The sequence below is a fragment of the Struthio camelus genome, chromosome 9 (genome assembly GCF_040807025.1).
Source record: "Struthio camelus isolate bStrCam1 chromosome 9, bStrCam1.hap1, whole genome shotgun sequence".
NCBI lineage: Eukaryota > Metazoa > Chordata > Aves > Struthioniformes > Struthionidae > Struthio > Struthio camelus.
Genome location: NC_090950.1, coordinates 2,513,234 through 2,536,149, shown reverse-complemented (window position 1 = coordinate 2,536,149; position 22,916 = coordinate 2,513,234). Strand labels below are relative to the sequence as shown.

Genomic DNA, 22,916 nt, shown 5'->3' with positions numbered 1-22,916 from the left:
AGGAAGCAGCTTTCTGGGACGTGGGACCAGCTTTCCCTGAGCACCTTCCTGGAGGCCCAGCCTAGCATCTTGCGATGCCCCTTGCCCGGCTCCTCCTTGGCTGTCCAGCTCAGGCAGCAGGGATCCCATCCTCTGAGAAAGCTGTGGCTGCCCAAGAAGAGGCAGAGAAACTAGGCCACCATCCCTGGGAGCAAGGGGGAGATGCATGGCCTTTCTGGCTCCCCTGCCTGCCCTGGGGCCACTAAAGCCCTGAGCTGCCATCCTGCAGCCCAGTGTGTATAAGAAAGGCCTTTGCTCAGTTCTCGTGGGGCACCAGGGAAACCAGGTGACCAGGAGAGATACCCAACAGCTCTCAGTCACAAAACACAAACTTCCCTCAGCTGCTGGTCTTTCAAGCAGGGGAAGACCCTTCTGAGCTCCCTCTGGCACCCCTCATGGACCTTGGAAATACAGGTTTGGCTGTGTATGTATGTGACATTTCCTTCCACTTTCCTGTTGGGGCAAGGGTTTTTTTTTTTTTTTAACAGCTTTAAAAATTGCTTATCATTAAATCTGAGCGTTTAGTCATCTTTTCTGCGGCACATAATGCTTCCTGTAGCATACTTATTAATATTTATTAAGGGTGCTTGGCAAATGTGTTTACACACTGAGTTTTGCATCTCAACCAAGGCACAAAGCTGGCACCTTTCACTGCCTGCAGACATGAATTTGTTAAACCCACACTTTTGCAGCACCTTTTCATGTGCTATATCATTACATCCCAGAAATCCCAGCAACTCCAGTATTAAACTCTCTTGTGATTTGTACCAGCTCCACACCAGCCCTGGGCAGCCCCATAGATATATTGCTATATGGAGAACAACTACAAGAAAAGCCCTCTCCGCCAGAGTATGCTTTGTTCATAAGCTGCCTGGGCACACAAGGCAGCTCTGAATGAAGAGGATGGCTGTGAAGGCTTTGCTGTGAGGTGGCTTGCCCCTTCCCTCCTCTGTCCTGTCCGCAAGGTATTACATTGTCTTTACAACTGTCTCAACCTGCCTCTCCAGGAGTGGAGTGTCCTCCAATAGCACTTCCAAAACAGCATTGACTTAGAAACACAGAAGTGCAGAATCATTCAGGTGGGACAGGACCTCTGAGGATCTCTCATCCAACTCTTTCTCAGGCAGAGCCTGCTCCAGGGTCAGACCTGGCTGCTTCCCGGCTTTGTCTTGTTGAGTGTTCAAGGAGAGAGACTGTACAATCTCCCTGAGCAACCAGCCCCACAGCATGACTGTCCTTTTAGGGTAAAAGTTTCTCTTATATCTGGTCCAAATTTCTCTCGTTTCAGCTGATGCCTGTTGTCTGTCATCCTCCCACCATGCACTACTGCAGTCAGCCTGACTCTATCTTCCTGATGACCTTGGCATAGGTCCGCCAGTCCCTCAGCCTTGCTTCATAGGGGTGGCCTAGATGTGCTCTGAAGAGTTTTGACTAGAGAGGAATAATCATTTCCCTGGATCTCCTGGCTATGCTACTGCTCATACAGCCCAGGATGCTATCGGCCTCTCTGCTGCCAGGGCATACTGCTGGCTCACATTCAGCTTCTGTCCATCAAGACCACCAGACCACCTTTCCAGCAGAGCTGCTCACCAGCCAGGCAGTCCCCAGGCTGTCTCATTGCCAAGGGCTCTTCCTTCCCCGGGCCAGGGCAGGGCATTTTTTTTTCTTATTGAATTTTGATGAGGTTCCTGTTGGCCCATTCCTCTGGCCTGTCCAGGTCCCTCTGGACAGCAGCTGTGCCCTCGAGAGTACCAGCTGGTCCCCTAGTTTGGCATCATCTGCAAATTTGACATGAAGGCACTCCACTGCCTCTTCCAGGTTGTTGACAAAGATATTGAATAGGATAAACCCCAGGACAGAGCTCTGCAGAGCTCCACTTGTCACTGGCCTCCAAGTAGATCACGCCCCATTAACCATGGCTGTCCAAAACTGACCATCCAAACAGCTTTTATCCATTTGGTTGCCCACACATTTAGATTGTAACAGCCTAACTTGGATACAGAATACTGTGGGAAATATTTCAAAATCTTTGTTGAAGTCAGGGTGAATGGCACCCACTGCTCTCCCTTGCCTGTGGATCCAGTCATTTCATTGCAAAAGGCAATTAGGTTGGTAAGCAGGATTTACCCGTGGTCAATCTGTGTTGGCTGTTCCCAAACAACCTCTTCTCCTTAGTGTGCTTAGAAATGTGCTCCAAAAAGTCTCCACAATTTTTCCAGGGACCAAAGAGAGGCTGACAGACCTGTTGTTCCTTAGACCATTATTGAAGATGGGTGCTGCATTTGCCTTTCTCCAGTCACTGGCAACCTCCCCCGATGTCTATCATCAGAGATGATAGACAGTGGACTTACAAGGGCATCAGACAGCTCTCTCAGCCCCTAGGGTTGCAGTCCCTCAGGACCCATGTATGGGTCAGGTTCTTGCAAATCACTTCTGCTTCATTCCTCATCCACTCTTGGTCATCCATCTCCTCCTTGAACCCTTTCACCAAGCACAGAGTCCTGGAAGACCCTATTGGTGAAGACTGAGGCAAAGAAGGCATTGAGTAACTCAGCCTTAGCTGTCCTCTCTCACTAAGTCATCTTCCAACCCCTTCAGCAATGGGCTCACATTTTCCTTGTTCAGCCTTTTACTATTACTACTATAGTGGCAGAAGCTCTTCTTCTTGGCCTTGACATACCCTGCAAGTGTCATCTCCAGGTGAGCTTTGGCTTTCCTGGCACCATGCCGACGTGCCTGGGCAATGCTTCTGAAACCCTCCGTTGCAGCCTGTCCCTTCCTCCACCTCCTATATGCTGCCTTTTCATACTGGTGCTCTTCCATGTGTTTCTTGCTTAGCCACACTTATCTCCTGACACATCGAGTTATTTTCCTGAGTATCCCCTGGGGATCTGGCTGACACCCACAGCCAGGGCTCTGCCACCTCAGGCCCACTCTCATGCACAGGTACCATGGTTCCTGGGGTATTACAGCTCGCTCCTATTCAGCCCTGCTCCAGCTCATGCCACTGCAGGAATATCACATTTCCAAAGTCACAAAACCCAACACCGTCACCCCCTTCAATGCATCACAGCCTTGCACCCCCCACGCCACTTGACAAGCTGTGGCATTCCTCTCCGCTGAGGGAAACCAGCTGACTTCCTCTTCAGAAGTGAGTCACACACAGCCCTGTTCCCTGGAGCAGAGTGGAAAGTCCCTTCACTGCCTACCAGGATACCCCCCTCTGAATTATGGCCTCACAGGGCTGCTTGGAAATACCCACCCTCAGGAGTCAGTTTGGCTCTTCCCAAAATGTCCCCCTTCATACTGCTGGCAAAAGGAGACAAGCAGGGCAGAGCTGCTCAGCCCTCCAACCCAAGCAACCCCGTGACTCCCATGCCACGCTTCACACAGTATCACTGCAGCTGTCTCGCTCTCTGGGGTTCGGAGCAAGCCATGGTGTGAATGGCCTCAGAAAGCTTCTTGGCTTCTTCAGTTTTTTGCTCGGGAGTCTTTTGCAAGACCTTTTGTGGCCTTGTTGGCTTAACATGAGCAGTAAAACCCAGAGTTTAGCTACATAATCTGGGCAATGCCAAACGCCTGAGGCTGCTCCACCACCCCCCACATGCTGAAAGGAGAAGCAGCAGCAGCCCCATGGCTCTTTGACATGGTAGAGGAAGCAAACACATCCGCTTGATAAGGCAGGACCTGAGCACTTGTGCCCCATTTCTCACAGCCACCTGCCTGAGAGAAACTGCTCAGAGCATTGCGCAGCACCTCCCACTGCCCCCGCTGCCAAGAGAGCTGCGGGGGCAGCACCCCCATTGAATGTGCTGCAGAGGCACCCCAGGGTGCCAGGAACAGCATCGGAGGGTGCCAAGATTGCTTCTGATACCCAGCATCGGTGCTTGAGCGTGGAGCAAGGCATTCACAGGGGTACAGGCCTTCAGGCTGACGCAGCCTGCGGCACAATGCCAAAATGTGGACATAGGAGACTGGCCAAGGAAACCCCAAATGACGTGTTTTCAGGACCGCAGTGACCTCTGTTCCACCCAGCCTTCCAGCCTCCCGGAGACACCCGCAGGTTCAGGGTAGCATGGCATGGTGTGGCATGGCTCCACTAAGGACCTTAGCAGGCCGGGCCCTCCACTGGCATTTCTCAGTGTGGCTGGGCTCCCAGAAAGCTGTGGGCATATGGGGACTAGCTCCTGAAATCCCTGGTGGAGACACTTGCAGAGGGACCTCTGCTCTGGTTTGCTCTTCCAGAAACAGGCTGGGAGGGCATCATGGGGGCAACAGCCAGGAGCAGTGCAACGCCTCACTTAGCCGCTTGAGAAAATCAGGTGCACCATGTGTGTTTTCCTCCCACAAGGAGTGTGCAGGCCAGACTTCATACTTCAGGCTGCCTGAAAAGCCTCCAAGTGGGGGGGGGGGGGGGGGGGGCAACACAGCCCACCAGCATGGGTTCGTCTGGCCTCTCACCCCCTGGACCCTGGGGAAGAGAGGGGGTAGGATGCAAGCACCAAAGAGCCCCGAGCGAGAGCTGAGCCCTGCCCTTTAGCATGTGGTTTTCCTGCCTGCAAACCTTCACCACAGGGAGGCCTCCAGTTGCAAGCAGAGCTCAGCAAGTGCTGGCACTGAGAAACTCTCACCTATCGCTCCCTGGGCAGAGGACACCCCTGCTCTGGTGCCTAGGCTCACATTGCTCTGCGGTCAAGGGAAGTGTTGGCCCAGCACAGGCACTACTCAAGCACAAGGTATGACAACCTCTCCATAGGCATCCAGGACAGGAGGTTATCTTCAGCCCAGGCTGGAGGTGAGACAGCCTACCCTGTTCTTTCTGGCTCTTTCTAAGGCCACTACTGCTATCACACCCCCAGATGTGCACTGCAAGAGCTGCACCCAGAGACCGGAGGACTCCTGGTCAATGCCATTATCAAATAATCCACTGCGATTCACTGTAGGCTCTGATCCTGCCCTCATGTCTCAGCTTAGTGGTTGTGCTGAGGACCCCAGCTTTGGAAGAGCACAGCCACTCTGCCCCTGTATCATCAGTGCTGCAAAAAATGCAGGCACATCAGCTGGTGTGATCTGGCTAGGGTCACCCAGCGGGTAGCAGCGTGGTCATGGCAGCCAGTGCTGATACAAAGCCACCATCACGCACATGTATTTATAGCTCCCTATTGTCCCTCCAGGCATACAGCTTATGGGCAAAAGAACAGCTGAAAGAGGTTGAGGGATTCCCCAGGCTGGGGCCTGGTTTTGTTCCGACTATTTCTATCTAAAACATGACCAGAAACAAGCTGTTTTCTAAGCTAGATTTGACCTCTGGGTTTCCCTGGCAGGACTAGCATTTCTAGAGCTCAGCCCTACCAGTGCCACCTGGTCATACCCAAATGGAAGTGGCTCAAGAGAAACATCCTCATAGGGAAGCTCAGGAAGTGTGGGCTAGATGAGTGGACGGTGAGGTGGATGATTGAGAACTGGCTGGATGGCAGAGCTCAGAGGGTTGTGGTCAGTGGTGCGGAGTCTAGTTGGAGACCTGTAGCTAGTGGTGTTCCCCAGGGGTCGGTACTGCCTCCAGTCTTGTTCAACGTATTCATCAATGACCTGGAGGAAGGCACAGAGTGCACCCTCAGCAAGTTTGCTGATGATCCAAAACTGGGGGGGGTGGCTGACACACCAGAAGACTGTGCTGCCATTCCGAGGGACCTGGACAGGCTGGAGAGTTGGGCGGAGAGGAACTTGATGAAGTTCAACAAAGGCAAGGGCAGGCTCCTGCACCTCGGGAGGAGTAATCCCAGGCAGCAGGACAGGCTGGGGGTGGACCTGCTGGAAAGCAGCTCTGCAGAGAAAGACCTGGGAGTGCTGGTGGACAAGTGAAGCATGAGGCAGCAATGTGCCCCTGTGGCCAAGAAGGCCAATGGTATGCTGGGGTGCCTTAGGCAGAGTGTTGCCAGCAGGTGGAGGGAGGTGATCCTGCCCCTCTCCTCAGCCCTGGCGAGGCCTCACCTGGAGTACTGTGTCCAGTTCGGGGCTCCCCAGTCCAAGAGAGACATGGCCCTACTGCAGAGAGTCCAGCAGAGGGCTACCAAGATGATTAGAGGGCTGGAGCACCTCTCCTCTGAAGAAAGACTGCAAGAGCTGGGCCTGTTCAGCCTGGAGAAGAGAAGACTGAGAGGCGATCTGATCAATGTATATAAGTATCTGAAGGGGGAGTGTCAAGAGGATGAGGCCAGCCTCTTCTCTGTGGTGCCCAGCAACAGGACAAGAGGCAATGGGCAGAAACTGAACCACAGGAAGTTCCATGTGAACCTGAGAAAAAAATTCTTGACTGTGAGGGTGACAGAGCATTGGAACAGGTTGCCCAGAGGGGTAGTGGAGTCTCCTTCCCTGGAGATATTCAAAACCTGCCTGGATGTGATCCTGGGAAATACGCTCTAGAGGTCCCTGCTGGAGCAGGGAGGTTGGACTAGATGATCTCCAGAGGTCCCTTCCAACCTCAACCATTCTGTGATTCTGTAAGGGGAATCTGTGATCCTGCCTTCCACATCCAAGGAAAACAAAGTGGCATATGGGAAAGGGAAAAGGGATGCAAAGCCCAGAGCATACCCTTGATGCGCAGAAGGCCATGGGCATTCCTTATTCACTCTCCTGGGTGCCCTCCCAGGTATACCCTGAGAGGTGTTAGACCTCTGCAGCATATTTTCTGATCTGTGCTGTTTTTCCAGCTTGACACAGCAGTCAGCCATGCAAAGCATGCTACTGACCCGAGCAGGATCAAACTGAGTACTGCCAGACCTTGCCATCGCTCAGTTTTTGCCCCACCACCCTGCCTCACCCTACACTTGCCTGATGTCTGTCCCTCATATTGAGACTGCAGACAGCAGCATGATCTGCAAAAGCAGACACTGGGAAGTACCTCACCCTGTCTGGGCCTGGCTCCTTTCTCAGCAGCGTCCCTGTGTGCTGGCTCCATGCTCAGAGGTTTCTACAGCCACAGATTTTGCTTACCTGATTTATCACGGGACATCAACCCTCCTCATTCCGCTGCTTGGTAGGACCTTGAGTGCATCCCCCTGCTCCATGCTGTCCATGCTGCTTTCCGACATTGCTTTCTGACAGGTAGCCTCAGACCATGAGCCTCAGGGTCCTTTAGCGTCTCCCTCCAGCATCTCTAAGGACACCCTGACTTGCAACGTGGAGAGTAACATCTGAGCCAGCTGAGGAGGCCATGGTGGCTTGAGATCAGCTCCGAGGCCCCCTTAGCAGGATCAGCCACCTCCGGCGCATGCCAGAGCCCCACATTGCTGCACTGAGGCTTGTCTGAGTCAAGGCAAGGACCTCAAGTCCCTGGGGTGCTCATGCTGGCATTGGCATTTGGCTTTTATGCATCCCTGTTTGCTTATTAAACTCAGATACATGTTGCACTGGAGAAATCCATGCCACACCACAGTATAGATGATATGGCTCTCAGAGGAGCAGACTTCCAGAGCTTTATAGTTAGCACAAATCACCATCACTTCTCATTTCCACCCACACTAATCCTCAATTAAATAAAGAAGCACTAGCACTTCCCCAGGCAGCCAACTGCTTTATGCATATACTGGAGAGCTGGTATTTGCTGTGACTAGTGTTGTTTGTAGGCAATCCTCCCACACCTACCAAATCTGTGAGCCAGCAAGAGCAGGACTTGCAGAAGGCCACAACTCAGTTTTGGCAAGGAACAATACTTTCTCTCATTCTATCTCCTTCTTAGTGTCTGTTTTAATCCAGTAGTTGATTGACAAGAATAAATTGCAAACCGAAGTGATGATAAAATATTAACCGCAATATAATTTATTCTTGTGTCTTTTAGTCAATATTTTACATCATTCCTATTTGTGCTATTTTTAATGGATTCTTCTAGCTGAGATTGCTACTTAAACAAGTTATGACACCCCAAAACATGGTATTCAGCCATGCTGACAACACCTATCTTATCAATGTGCAAATACACATGTGCACACCCAAGAAATCAGCTCTGAGCAATTAACAGAGGTTTGCCAGAGCTCCTGTTGCTGGTCAGCGCTTCCGGGTTGTCTCTGTGGAAACCTGAAAAGACAGACACCCTACCACTGCAGCAGTTCTCAACATGGATGCAAATCTTTTTTGATCCTCTTAGTGGTTTGCCTAGGGAAATGCCCAAAAAGCATAGACTGAAATGACATTGATAAAACCTGAGAGATGCAGATGTTTTTTTTTTTATTTTACCTTTATATATACTTAAATCCTCACTCCTCAAAAAACAGAAATGCAAAACACTTAACGTGAAAGTTTATTTGCTAAAGTGACAGGGACTTTTTTGCATTTCACAACTCAAATCAGGAGCTGACTAAAAACTTTAGCGAGTCACTGCCACGCAACATTGTGCCAGAGTGATCCCACTGCTCACAAATGGATCTTGAGAAACTGTTTGTCACCGATGTGTGGTTCTCACTCAAAAGTTTTCACTCTCACATTAGTAGCATGCTCCTTCTCCAGAGCACATGGATGAGGTGCTCATTTCCTCCCAGGGCAATTCATTAGCCATCATGCGCTTTGGGCACCTCTTATACAGGCAGCCAGAGACTGGCTGATTACAGCACTGTGGGACAGTTTGCACTTCTGAGAGCCAGATTTTGCATGCTACTGGGATAAATAAATAAAAGGAACTGACTGATGTGGGGAAACAGGGCTAGGGAGCAACTGTCATAACCCCTTTGCCTGAGAAGGATTTGGCACCGCATCCATTCAGCTCTGGCCAACATCATCCAAACGTTTCCGCAGAAGACACATCCCTCAAGGATCCCCCAGAACACGGGGGGTGTTTCTAGCATGCCCCCAGGCTCTATCACAAGACTTGGCCCCAAAATCCTTAGCCCCGTGAAACATCCTTGTAAGTAGGAATAGTAATCCTCCCAGCACCCCAGGCCATCCCCTGGCCCTTGAGCCCAGCAAGTCTCCTTCTCACTCACCTTGTGGGAGTTTAACATCTATAATTCCCCTTGTTTTCCTTTAGCCCTTCCTTCCTATGATCCTCTCTCTCCCTCCAAATTTCTCTCATATTCACAGTGTCTTAAAAAAAAACAACCCTCCTGGGATTATTGTCACTGGCTGCTTCCTCTCCAGACCCACAAGGGAGCTGAGTGGTAAGTCCTTGTCCCGCCCAAAGCAGCAGAACACACCCTAGAGGAAGCTGAAAATCAGCAAGGAGACATTTCTTGGCTGCTCCATCTTTCAGCTGAGGTCTCAGCCGCTCTGATGGCCAGCAAAGATTTACCATTCCTGAGTGCCACCAGCCCTTCCTCCTTCTCCATACCCATCAATAAGGGCTGGACACCCCGCATCGACTTTTCACCATTTTAAGCAGCTTTTGCTTGAGCGTGAGGAAAATAATAGCAAAGGCGACCAGGAGAGTCAAGCAAGTTGGCAGAGCAAGCACCAGGTATAGGAGAGCCAGGTCAGCTGTCCTCCACCGGCAGCCCTGGAGGATGGGCTCCGGCAAGGCCCTGGCACTCACTGTCCTGGAGGCATAGCTGCAGGTTACCTCCTGCCCATCGCGGATGCGCACCCTCTCAACTTGCTGCAGGGAATCCCACCATCCCAGCATGCAGCAGTTGTAGGGATTTCGACTGAGGTAGACCTCATGTAAACTCTTCCCCAGGGGTGTCCATATCACATCCTGTGGAAGAGCTGGGAGACAGTTATCCCTGAGGTCAAGTGTATGCAATTTGAGGATGCTCAAAGATGCAGGGAAGATGGTCAGGGAGTTTCTCGACAGGTCCAAGCACAGCAGGCTCTGAAAACCAGAGAAGTCAATGTCCACCACAGTGGAAGAGAGGCTGGTGTTTCTCAGAGACAAAACCTGCAAGGTTAAAGCAAGATCTTGCAGCCATCCCAGGCCCGCAGACAGTGCCTTCTGGTTGTCAGAGAGGTCCAAATGTGTTAGCGGTGTGCCCTGGAAGGGGTGGCTGCCCAGCTCTTGCAGGCCACAGTTGGCCAAGGAGAGACGAGTTAAGGTTGTGATACCTCTGATGTCTACACAGGGGGGATTCTCCACCTTGCCTGCGACAACTTGCTGGGGACACAGGTCTACCCGGTTGTGACTAAGGTCAATTGTAGTGATCTTCCTGGTGTAGGTGAAAAATCTAGCAGGAAGCACCTGCAGCCTGTTGGTGCTCAAGTTGAATAGCTGCAGGCTGGGCAGCATGTCTCTGGCAGGCAGGTCCACCCGCAGCTCCGAGAGCTGATTCTGGCTTAGGTCCAGGTCTGTCAGCATTGCTAAGGGATCCCCCTCTGACAGGTGAAATGTCTCCAAACAGTTCTGGTTCAGCTTCAGGTGGGTCAGGGAAGGCATTTTTGCCAGGAACTCCTCCGGCAGGTACCAGAACTGGTTCTGGCTCATGTCCAGGAGGTGTAAGGAGGAGAGATTGCTATGGCAGATCTCATCCCAGAGGCTGACTGTAGTGACGTTGGTGGAATTGCCATCAATGAGCAGGAACTGCACAGTGACATCTGCCAGGGATGTGGCATTGGGGAGATGCTGGTAAAAGCTCATCTCATTGTCCTTCAGCAGCAAGGAGTGCAGCTTGCTTTGCCGAGGCAGCACAGGGAAGAACAGGAGCTGGTTGTGGGACAGGTCCAGCACCTCTAGCTCAAAGAGGGCATCACTTTCAAGAGCCAGAAACCACTCAATGACATTGTTGCTGACATTGAGCACTCTGATCTGGGTCAGGTCAAACTCGGCTATGCATGGGATGTAGTTATAAGCCATGTTGAGCCTCTGCAGACTCTGCAGCCCTTCAAAAGCTTGGTCAATCTCAAAGATGTAATTCTTCTCCAGGTTCAGCTCCAGCAGCTGAGTCAAGTTTGTGAAGACGGATGAGTCCAGCCTCATGATGATGTTCCTGGCCACAGACAAGGACTCCAAGGAGGACAGGTTCCAGAGCAAAACCGATACCATGTCCTCAGTGAGGTGGTTTCCAGCTAGATCCAGTTTCCTCAGAGTTGGTAAAGCAGAAAGAGCAGCTGCTGTCACCGAGTAGTTTGTGAAGAGGAGGTTGTCTGCCAAGGAGAGCACGCGGAGGACTTGACTGCCCAGGAATGCACCAGGTTCGATGAGCTCCAGACGATTCTTTGACAAGCTGAGATGCCTCAACTTTTGGTATGCAAGCACAGAGGCATTCCCTAGGACCTGTATAGTGTTGTCATCAAGCAGCAACTCCTCTATATCATCTTGCAGATTTCTTGGGACTGAATTCAACCATCTTCCATTGCAGGTGGCAGTGCTCTGCACCTGAAGGAAGTGAATATGAAACATCTCACAGGAAGGGCAACTCAAAGGACCAGCGAATCAGTCTATGCAAATAGGGGTATGCACAGAGCATCAGAAGACTCACAGCCACTGCCCGATCTGTGCCTGCATTAGCGGAGCTCCCACATCTCTCCACTTCACTCTCACTTTGCAGCCAGGAGCCTGCACAATGCCATGAAGGCAGACGATGGCACATGTGAGTAGAAGCACCAGGGGCACACTTAAACAGCAGCAGGAAGAGGAGGGACAGCCCTGAGGCATAAGAAGGGGAGATGGGATGAAGGAGTTCAAGGAACAAAGTGTGAATGGAGAAGGTGGCTCCAGAATTAAAGCCTCAGCACCCCAGTTCAACCCTTAGCTCTGATGCTAACCCGATAACTGGGTTAGGGATGCTGAGATGACCGGGATTTTTAGGGTAGGAGCAAGACATCAGAAGAGTGAGGGTTTGCAAGAGGCAACTCACTAGTCTGCAGCCCCCAGGAGATGTTGCCCAGGCTGCGCCAGCCCAATTCCCCCATCCTGCTGCTAGAAGGACAAGAACCAGGGAGAGACCTGGGAATGGTGCCTCCATCTCAACAACAGCACTCCTGTGAAGACAGAAATAGAGAAGAGATGGTCAAAAGCTGCTGCCTGCTCAGCCTGAAAGGCCCAGGCTTCTCCCAGGAAACCTGTCACAATACCTGTCCTCCCTTGAAGTGCCTTCGGATATGCCCTTACACCTCTTCCCCAGCAGTTGCCCTGTTGCTGTGCTGGCTGCTCGCTCTTAGAGATCCGGGCCAGCTCAAGGCTCAGGGCTTCCCTCTTACCTCAGCTATTGCCTGCTCTGCCTGAAGCCAGGCTGACAGCTTGCATCATTCTGCAGTGGGCACTGAGAGACAAAGGGCAGCACAGGCTCCCAGGTGACAAACATCTTGTAGCAGTGGCCACCATGCTCTATGAGAGACCTGGGCCACTGCAAGTTTCCCAGCTTGTGCTCTGCAGCATGGGGCATAGCATAGGCATGGAGAAATGAGGAACATCCCCCTGCACCAACCCCCAGGCAGATAGCACTCCCCACACCAGCGAAGGGGCACCAGCGAAGGGGTCATAGAAGAGACTCTCATCCTCCCTCTTGGAGATCAGCCCCAGAGCTGAGGAGGCCCTTCAGGGTTGCTACCTCCTGGCTGGCCACCTGAGGGCTGGACAGGGCAAGGGACAGGGAGACAGCAGCCTGGTCCCTGGCAGCAGGGACTGAAGCAGGAACAATCAGCAGTGCTGGGCCACAGGGCTGAGAGCCTGGGGAGCAGCACACACATGGGCAAGGCACAGCAGATGTGCAGCTGCTTGAAAACACCACTGAACTGCAACACTTTAGAAAGAGGCTTCCTCCTCTTCCTGAGCTTGCAACCCCCCCCACCCCCGCCCCGGCCAGTGCAAAAGGCTCCCTTTAGGTGACACCAACCCAATCATAGCTGAGTTTGGCTGCAGGGAACTGGTCCCCTCTAGCACCCATCCCTTCCTGAGGCACCTTAGTGCAGCCTGGTGGAAGTCACTGCCTTTCAATACAAGGTCCAAAGTTACTAATTCTGTGAAACCAGGGGTGATGACATTTGCATCTGGGCAAAAGCTGAACTTCAGGCAAATGAGCAGCTAGGTCTTGACAAGGGCTCAGCAAACAGTTTCATAACTGCCAACATTTGAAGATGAAACTGGAGGTTATTTTTGGCAGCCTGAGTAGCTGGAGCTAGACTCTAGCACCCCAGATGGAGTGGAGGATGCATTCTGGGTTTTCTTCTCCCTTGGAATAGCCAAACTGACATTGTATTGAATTCCAAAAATCTGAAGCCTTATAAAATCAGTGTTCATTAATCCTATAGAGATGAAAAGAAATTCCTCCCTCTCTAGGATAGCACTGATGTAAAGTAGTTTATGCCCTTCCAAGTCACTGACCTCCATCAGTCCCTTGTGCCAGGACATAGCTAGCAGCAGGCTCAGGCAGATGGACCCTGCTGTGTCCTTGTTGCGATGCTGTGCCCACCAAACTAGGGGCTTTGGTTCTAGCTTGTCTTTGGAACCTGAATTCCTCTCCTTTGCAGAAGGTCTTGCTTTCTCTCACTAAGTTCAGCCCTTCTCCCACCCACTGTCTCTTTACTGCCCGGCTGTCTTCTCCCCCAACATCACAAGCTCCCTCCCATCTCCATTCTCCTGCAGCCCTCCCTGGTGTGGCTCTGCCAGGCTGGGGCCAGAGGATAGCATCTGTGTTAGCTCCCCCCTATTGAGGGGCTACCCCAGCCAGGAGAGCGGGCAGCAGAATAAGCAGGAAATCCTTGCCCTGACAGCCCTGTGGCAGCCCTGGTGCCTGCTCAGTTCTGGATGAACTTACAGCCCACAGGCGAGTGGTTTCTGAGCACCAGAGGTACTCCCCACTGCACATGCCAGGCCACAGGACCAGCCCACACAACTGCAGTTGTACAACAGCCAACTCTGTAGTTGGCCAGGACGCTTTTACAAGTGTGGGCATCAATGATGCACAGCCGCCAGGTTTAGGGGTGCTTCAACCTGGCAAAAGAGGTCCCCAAACTCCTACCTGGATTCTAGCTCCAGTTCAGCAAAAGCCTGGGCTGCAAGTATTGGGGGGCAAATACTCACCGCTTGGGGCAGTGCACAGGGTTCGCAGCAACTCATCTTGCAGCTAGTGGCCCACTCCAGCTAGGGCTCAGCGACTTCTTCGGGCTAAGGTTAGCTGCAGCCCGCTGGTTTTCTCTTTCGCCCGTTTTCTTGCTTAGCACTAATATAGCTTTTGCGGAAGGAGCTAACGGAAACTGCAGTCACATGGACCCAGAGAGCGCAGCGAGTCACTTTGCTTACTGAGCTCAGCACTTACACCCAGGGTCATGCACTCACAAACAGCTCACGAGCAAGGAGGAACCAAGGCAGGGAGTGGGGGCTGAGGTGGGAGAGGCAGGGGAGCAGGAGGGAGGAACTGGTCCCAGTCAGGGTGACACAAATTTTGCTCTCCATCTCCTCCTGGGGACAGGCTGAGGCTGGGGACAATCTTTGCACCATGGCTTCTCTGCACAGCTCAGGCAGAAGATCTCCACAGGGTTTCAGACAGCCAAGCCACGCGGAGCTACATACCAAGCATCTTGATTTGAGCCCACAGCAGTGTGCAAGCACCACTGCACAGAAAGTGTCTAAACGACACTTCCAAAGCCATGTGCAACATCCTCACACTGTCCAATGTTTTAAGGCTGCCTACACAACCCCAATACCACTCCCTTGCATAGCCAGATTGCCGTATCCTGCAATGACAGAGCAACCTGGCTTTTTTGTCCACAGGTCCCTGCCTCAGAGCATGCCCGGGCTGGAGAAAATTGACTGGCTGAGCAGCAGCAATTCCATGCTTTTTCTTCCTGCTGTTACACTTGCAACTATTCCTGGCATGTCCCTCAAGTCCCACGATTCTCTCCAGAGCACAGCACAAAGGCTTTGACAGAACTTACAGATATGTTTCCCACAGGAAAGGACAAGGTGCTGTTATTTTCCTTCTGCATCCCAAGCCAAAGTTGAACATGCCCCCAGATGTTGGGTGCCTGCTTTGGGACACCAGTACCCAGCCTGCTGCACTATCGAGGTGAGTTTCTGGTTGTGCAGACCTCAGCTCACACAGAGTTCTTTGGCTCCTGGGGCTGCTCAGGACTTTGGCAAACCCAGCACCCAGGGGGCAAGTCAGATCCATCTGGAAACAAGGAATTCCCAGATTTCAATATGTACATGAATAAATGACTTTTCTCTACGTCCTCAGGACAGAGACAGATGCAAATCCACGTTCCCAAGGCCAGATTGCCAGAGAGGCATCTTTCCTGCCTTACCCAGCCTTTATCTTCTGCACAGTGCTGGTGACACCAGTACAAGCTACCTGACAAGGCAGAGCCCAGCTCTCCCAGGTATGCGCATCCCACAGGGCCCTGGGAGACCCCACCACATGGTCCCGTAGGAAGGTCTGTATCATTGCAAGCTCACGGTGACAGCACCCTGCTGTGCACTTTATCATTGCTGACAGCAGGGGACTGACAAGTCTCCGGGGACTCGCACTCCATCCCAGGCCTGTAATAGGCCATGTGCCATGGGAGGGGGACTGTCCTGCCCTCTGCTCCCTGAGCTAAGCCCTCTCCCCAGCTTGTGTCATGCCCCCGCAGGCATTAGTGGTGTTTGGCCAGACCTTAAGGAAAGGTAGTGGGGAGCCCCTCTCTGGGCTTCTTTCTCACTGCGGTCTGTACCCCACATCACCCCTCCTCTAAGGTCCTCGAATACCACTGACTACCCGTCAAATCCAGCTCTCTCCCCTCCCAGGCTCCAATGGGGAAGCCAGCTCAGCTGGATTTGTCCAGTCAGGGAAGGGTTCAAAACAGTGTAGAAAGGACTCAGCGCTGCAACTGAGCTGGCATGAGGTGATGCGTCTGGCTGTGTTCATGATTTTGCAACCCCCCCCCCCAGCCCCCACCCCAGGTGAGTCCCTCAGCTAAAGCAGAAAAGTCTCATTGTGGTGCAAGATACGTGTGTCAGGTGCCACCCCATTGAAAAGACCCAGTAGCCCCCAAGACTGGTGGCTTACTGTAGCCAATTCTGCAGCAAGAAGGTAGCCAGACCTGCAGCTTCCTCTCTTTTAGAAGGAAATGGAAGACTACCTGCACCAAAAAGACAGCAGATCCCCCCTATTGCAGCAGCTTGGGAAGTATCTAGTGAGAGCAGTGCATCCCGTCAGGCAATGTTCAGTCTTCTGCTCCCCAGATCTTTGCCCCAAAAGGACCTTCTGCAACAGTTTGCAATAGTTGGGAGATGAATCCTTTTCATTCTAGCATGCCAGACTGGAGAAGCCCACTTCCAAGAGACATCGTGGCCTGGGTCACCTCACCCTGCAAAAATAACATCTCAAATGGTCTTCAAACTCCTGCAGGTAGCACATACAGCTAGAGAAATTGTTTTTTGGCTTCACCCTAAACTTCATTTCTTCTCTATAAGGAGACTAAGCTCTCCCATGTCACTCACAAAAAAGCCCTGTGGTTTCATTTCCTTGATTTTCAAGGAAGTTTGAAGAATAACAACCAAGAAGGAAAAGAGAGAAGCATTCATTGTCCAAGTGAACTGTAGCAGATGACAGAAGCTCTGAAACTAAGCAAAATTCCCATGATGTTGCTCTAGATCACAGGGAGGGCTGAGCCCTACAATTATAATCCTTCTCCTTCTCCCAGAACACCTGAAACGAGCTGATCCCACACCAAGACCCCTCATATGTTATGACACATTCAGAGAGGCAGGAGCAGTCAGAGATTCAGCAGAAGGCAAGGAAGTCCAGCCTCACCTGAGAAAATACCCGATTCTTTGGTGATCTAGAAGGTCCTGTGAAATATTCTGAAGAAATCCCTGCTTAGCTCTTCATGCATTGACACTAAACAAGGAGATCCCCAACGAGGCAAACCAGCCTCCCCTTTGCCAGCTCTCCCTGGCCCAGGAAGAGCTGGGAGAGAAAGCAGAGTGTGCTTCATCCCCAGCCCCTGCAGGGAAGAAAAGGGTATAAAGGGCCACTGGGGAGGAGCCAAGCTGAAAGGGAAGATAGCTGTGAAATCAGAACCTGTTATGTCAGTGACCATACAGCCTTCCAAGTAGAGCATCATCCCCTTAGAAGATACCCTGCAAGTTTGGTGCTTGTCCCTAATGCCCGACAAGGACAGCTCACTGAGTGACCAATCCCAAGGAAAAAGAAGTCAGAAAGGAGAAGGACAGAAAGCATTCAAGAATTAAAGAAAAAGAATCATCTTGAGATTTTCCAAAAATATCATTGCCAGTAAGCAGCGTTCAAACCAGATACACATACCCCCAATTCAATCTATGCACAAGGACAACATTACTCCTCTCTTGCTCCTCCCTTCAGACCTCTTCCACCCTTTCTCCTCTTCCACCAAGCAGTCACTTCGGCTGACAGAAGCCAAGGCCATGTAAACCCTCCTTTCACAAGAAGCAGAGGTGCTCACAGACGGAGCACCTCGGGGACAAGAGAGTCCTCCTTCCTGCTCATCCACCCTCCACCTGCATTTCTCCCACGCTGCTCTGTCCAGAAGGCAAGCGCACATCAGGCCTGCTCCCCACAGCCCACAGAGCAGCCACGCAGCTCTATGCTCACCCACAGCCTATAGTTAGGCACCTGGCAGCATAATTTATTGCACAGTTTCCCCATATCCTGTAGCCAATTGTTTTGAAAGTGTCCTGAAGCTGCTGCTTACCCTCCTCCTCTTCCTTTCCCCCAGTTCCTCTTGACCACTGTTATCCCTCTCCTGCCAGCTCTCCCATTGAGAACTGGGAGGATTTTTTGTTTGTTTTTTCTTTCATCAGCATGGTAAAGGTATAGGACTGAGCTGCCAGGAGCTGCTGATCTGATCAGCTCTTCATCAAGCTTCAATCCAGGTCAATGGCACAGGTAGATTAAATTCAAGGAGATTCTGCTGCTTGGAGCAATTTCCACATGGGCAGTTGCAATTCCTGATACTGCAGGAAAGGACTGGGATTATCAGTAAGGTTTTGCACTTGGAGAACTTCCTCCATTTCTCCTTTCTTTTTTCCTTTATCTTTTTCCCTTAACCCTCCAGTTGTCAAGTACAAACCAAGAGAAGAGCTGAAACAAGAAGGAAGCCTGGAGAAGCACAGCATTGCAGAGTTTCCAAGAGCTCACTAAGCTGTGGAAACAACCAGAGAAAGAGAGTCATGCTCAGGTAGGATGGATGGTGAGGGGGAAGGGAGGCTCTGAAGAAGATTTGAAATTTCATGAAGAACGGAGATAGTTATACATCCTATGGCTAGCTGCGCTCAGGAGGGTGATCCTGCTGCCAGCTGCTTCTTGCCTTCCCTGGCCAGAGGTTTCTGGACTGCTCCTAGCCCTGCTTTGGGCAAAAAGAGCTGCATGAGCTTAAACAGCATAACAAACCACCACGGGTAGCCTGGCACATCTGAAGCCAGGTGAGTAAGGAGGGAACATACAGCAGCTCTGAGAAGAGATGCAGAGGTGGCAAGGCAAAACGAAGACACAGGAGGCATTAGGGAAGGAGGGGAGACAGTAAGTCCTTGTTTGCTTCTGACATGCTCTTTTTCTCCTGTTCAGGTGGTACCAACCTACTGATGTGCAGGCACCAGGACCCAGAACAACAGCCTGTGGCAGAGATTGACCCTCCCGGTTGGTTGCCACAATGCAGCGTGGTGCCCAACAAAAGACACTGTGGGAATGGAGAAACAGCAACAGAAAACGGAAAGCAATTCACTGCTGCTGAGGAGACTTCAGCACGCTCTTCTTGTCCTGTAGGAAATATGATTTCTTCTAAAGTGGAACCACCAAGAGAAGAGGTCACTCACAGTTCAGACAGCTGTCCAGAGTGCAAGGGCCACAGCCTCAGCTTAGTCAGGACAAAATGAAACAGAAATGTTTCTTGGTAGGCTTCATCCGCTCCCACAGCAATGGAGAACTGGAGGTAATTAAACAAGTAGTCCAACAAGGGAGGACGGAGCTGTCCGGATTGTGCAAAGCATTACAGGCAAGCCTCTGGCTGGTAGTTGGCCTCTGGCGTTTTGTCCATCAGGACAGGAGCATGCCCTGCAAAGGGAAAAGGATATAGGTGCAGAAAACCAGCTACTCTGAAACTGGAGCCTGGGAAACACCTACAAAAGCTTTATGATTTCCAGGCTTAAGGGAAACTGCAAAACAGAGTTACAGAAAATATTAGGCAGGCTTAAGAGCAGCCATTCTATCTGCCCCTGCTGTTTCATTTGGTCTGTGCACAACTGAGGTATCCAGTTGAGATTTGCTCGGCCAAAACTACTTCCACTACTTCCTTTCTAAAATACACCTTCTATTTGAAGCCATATGGTTGCACAGGCACCTTCAGAAGGCGACCCAGACACTACAGCTAGCACCCGAAACCAGCACGCTGAAGAGCTTCTCTGCGAGACATTCACGCTGCAACCTCGTAGCAAGCGTTTCAGGGCTCTCTTGCTAACACCCCGCTTGTTGAACCTTGTCAGAAAGGTCAGAGCAGCCACATTGTGAAGAGTAGTATCTCTCCTGGCAATCTCCTTTCTTTTCTAGGCACCGCAAAGGTGCAGAGGCAGTGTTAGAAAGCAAACCTAAGGGGGAAAAAACAAACAAAACCCAATTCGATCTTCTTCCAATCCTAATTCTAATCCGAGGTGAGTTAGAGCAAGACCTGATCAGCAGCTTTGGGTTTCTGTTAGGGAGGAAAAGTGTTTCAGTTTGGAAACTATACTTAAATATTGGTGAGTAACAACTCAGAAAAATAAAAAAAAAATCAAAATTTTATTATTAAAACCTGCATCACGTTTTCATTTGCTGCTTGAATGAGGTGTGTACAGGAAATGCAAATGTATCAATATTCCTCTGCTGACTAACTTTTCTAACTCATTCCTCCTCTGTACTTTTGAGTTTCCTTTTATAGAGGAAAAAGCATTAAACTACATGGCAACACTTTGTCCTGTCCTATGTGAACAACAAGCCTATTTTGGGGCTGTTTCTTTACCCGGAGTATCAAAGGAGGAAGTGAAGAATTTGAATTTAATCACCTGCTCCGGATAAAGTGATACGATATGATACTACCTAGGGAAGCTGAAGTCCTACCACATCTCAGAAGCCACTACTTCTAGTCATAGTTGCCTCTATTTTAAAATGAACTATGAACATAATAGGGGTAACAAATCATTTGTTACGTGATTAAAAGCTGTATGGCTTAATTTTAAACTAAAGCTCTGAAAGTTCTGCTGGCTGAATTTCTTAGGTTTCTCTGTTTGCTGCCTTGCATTGTTGTATTCTGGCTGTACACTAGATGGGAACCTACCAAGTTTATTCTCACAGAATAATGAATTACGTGCCCACCCCTAGGATGGCTTGGGTGCATTGAGCTAAATATATACATTTATGTATGTATATACATACACACATTTCCACAGCCTCATTGCTGTAGCTTAACCGGAGCTTTACAGGAAGCCCAGCTTCTATCCAGTGTATTTCTTGCAGTAGGAACTAAGAGATAGAAGTCAGCAATTTATGATCAGCTCCAAAATCTCTTTTTTTTCCCCCTAGCTGTAGCCAGGATGACCTGCTTGCTCATTTATCTAACAACGCTTTTTTCTTCTTCCAAGGACACACTTGTGCTAACTTTAATGACTAAAACTTCAGGCTGCAGTCTCCAGTTTCACGGTTGCTCACCTGCTGGGGAATCTCAGCATTCAAAGCATCCCAGTCTGTGCTGACTGTATCAACACTCTTTCCAAAGGCAGCCCATGCCTGTGGCTCTCTTGCTCTACAATTACCCATTTATCCACTTCTATAAAGCAGCTTACCTTTGCTCCCCCATTTTCCAGTAGCTCAGCCATCAAGTCTTCTAGCTCTTGCTGTGTTTTCTGAGGGAAAGTCATCTGTAATTCTCAAAGTGAATTGGTCTAGAGATGCTCTTTTGCTCAGCAAATCTGATTCTGTGTGCATTCAGTTATATTCATGGACTCAAGCAGCAAAAATACCTCTGTCTTGAATGCATCAGAATTTTTACAGCAGCATTTGCACTGTCTGATGTGTTCAGCTAATAGTTAGCACAGCAGTACAGTGGAAGGTCTCCAATTGCAGATGTTAATGCAGGGATTTGTTTCTTGCCATGCATTAGTTCCATGGAGCCAGCAGAGCTGGCTTGCTTGCCTTTGCAGCAATGTGCTCATTCCCATGCTGGCACCTGCAGACACTGGGGCTCGATGAGCAGGGAAGATAACCCCCACGGACCGGCAACATACAAGAAGCCCAAAGGAACCCAGGTGAGCTTCCAGCAGTAGCAGCTGGGAAAATCATGCCTGTGGGCTTGGAAACTGAAGACATCTGACTGAGGATCTGGGCCTCAACAAGGAACCCCACAGCACCAATTTTCCGAGGGGAGCCATCCTTTAACCTTGAAAAGCCTCAGTCTCTGAAAGCAGCAAGCATTCTCCAAGACACTCAGAAGGCAGAAATAGGTCTTAGTAGAAAGCAAAACCAAGTTTCTGAAAGTGCAGCATTGTGAGGGAGCAGGTCAGTGGCATGGCCACATCCTCTTTCTGTGCTCCTGCGCCCAGGGGGGAAGCTGCACACCCCTAGTTCCCATGTAGGAGGGCAGGCATACACAGCACCTTTCTGTAGGGGTGACAGAGCAGAGGCAACACTATCTCTGCGGTCTCCACTCTTCCTTCTCCCAAGTACGTGAAATGTAAATGAGGAGGAAGTGAGCCACAGAGGAGATAGCCACAGAAGTCATCTCATTTCCCCTCTATGTACCCACACATACAGCCAGCCCACCCCTGTGGTGAGGCCCCTGCTTTCTCCTGTAGTGTTCATCTACCCATTTTTCCTAGACTGACGGTCTGAGGTCTGCCATCAATAGGCTATTGCAGAGCGGTGACCATCACACAGGCAGGCAATAAGGGATCCACCACCACTATAAAGTGAGCCGCCTTCTTGGAAAGTAGCGAAGCAGGCTAGAGAGCATCAACTCTCAACACAAGTTCTTTGGACTAGTGCCTGCAACAGGACTTCCCAGTCATCCAGTGTTGAAATACCTTGCATTTCTATAGCAACTGGGAGCTAAGTACATCCACTTTCTTATGAATCATGACTTCTGAAGCAAAGAATACTGGGAAGTTTAGATGTTCTAGATAACTGCTTGCAACATATCTGCAGAAGAAGCAAGCAAGTGCCTAAAGTTAGTGGATAGAGAGAACTACTAATTTTTCCTCCTAGATCTCCTCAAGAGCTGAAAAGCCTCATGATCAAGTTGCTTGAATCTATAGTTTGGTCTTTGGTTGCACCTAGTCCTAAAAGTGTTGCCCAAGATTTTCTTCAGGGTTGCAAGATATGGGTAAATTGCTCTCCATTTTTTACTGTACTGTGATCAAAACCTGCTCACAGCTGATTCTTCAAGACAGCAGGAAAAACATCTGACCAATCTACTCCAGCACGTTTACCAAGGATTTGAGCCTAAAATTGTCAGGACCAGAGGCTCTCAACTCACCAGAAGGAGGTTATTGACAAGTCATTGCCTTGACATCATTCAGTAACGCAAATTGTGACAAGAAAAATTACCCCCACATATACTGCCTTCCTGCTGTTGTTCTGCTTAAGAGAAGTGAGAAACTGTGTCATTAATGCAAAGGGAAGTGAAAGTATCTAACCTCCTTACAGAGCTAAGTGTATCCCCACCCAGCTTTCCCTTCTGGCCAGAAAGACCAAGTTTCCTACTATGCAGCAATCACATAACAATTCTCAGGGTGGATTTCAATCAGCATCTGAAGCAAGCTGAAGTGTTCACACTCCAAAGTCTTCCTTACCTTGGTTTTCAGCCTTTGGGCTTGCCATCCCTACTTTCCAGCATGATACTTTAGGGACCAGTGACAAAGAAAAGCTAATCTACAGGATTTGGGGATTGGAGTGTCCTCTTACACTTAGGGCACATTCCTTAGTCTAACATAAAACCCAGGAAAAAATTGCCAGGATATGAGTTTCTGTGTT

General features: G+C 50.3%; 1 protein-coding gene across 5 annotated transcripts; it reads right to left on the bottom strand.

Moving 5' to 3' along the window:
* Nucleotides 1-7,834: 7,834 nt before the first annotated feature.
* On the bottom strand, nt 7,835-21,580 carry NRROS (negative regulator of reactive oxygen species). 5 transcript variants are annotated; one of them, XM_068954354.1, is made up of 4 exons: nt 20,732-21,580; nt 17,614-18,971; nt 11,817-11,940; nt 7,835-11,335 (listed from the first exon to the last, which is right to left on the bottom strand). In XM_068954354.1, the coding sequence occupies exons 3-4, from the start codon at nt 11,922-11,924 to the stop codon at nt 9,362-9,364; spliced, it is 2,082 nt and encodes a 693-aa protein (XP_068810455.1). In that variant the 5' UTR covers nt 11,925-11,940; nt 17,614-18,971; nt 20,732-21,580; the 3' UTR covers nt 7,835-9,361. The 5 variants fall into 5 exon arrangements, with proteins under 5 accessions (XP_068810455.1, XP_068810456.1, XP_068810457.1 ...); XM_068954355.1 differs by having other exon boundaries at nt 18,734-18,971; XM_068954356.1 differs by lacking the exon at nt 20,732-21,580 and having other exon boundaries at nt 18,497-18,727.
* Between the last annotated feature and the right edge of the window lie 1,336 nt (nt 21,581-22,916).

Bases quoted from the DNA above. Each gene is read 5' to 3' on its own strand.
- NRROS (XM_068954354.1), bottom strand. From the start codon at position 11,924: ATGGAGGCACCATTCCCAGGTCTCTCCCTGGTTCTTGTCCTTCTAGCA. The intron at 11,336-11,816 runs GTGAGTTGCCTC...CACTTCCTTCAG, and splicing joins CTCCTGGGGGCTGCAGACTA to GTGCAGAGCACTGCCACCTG.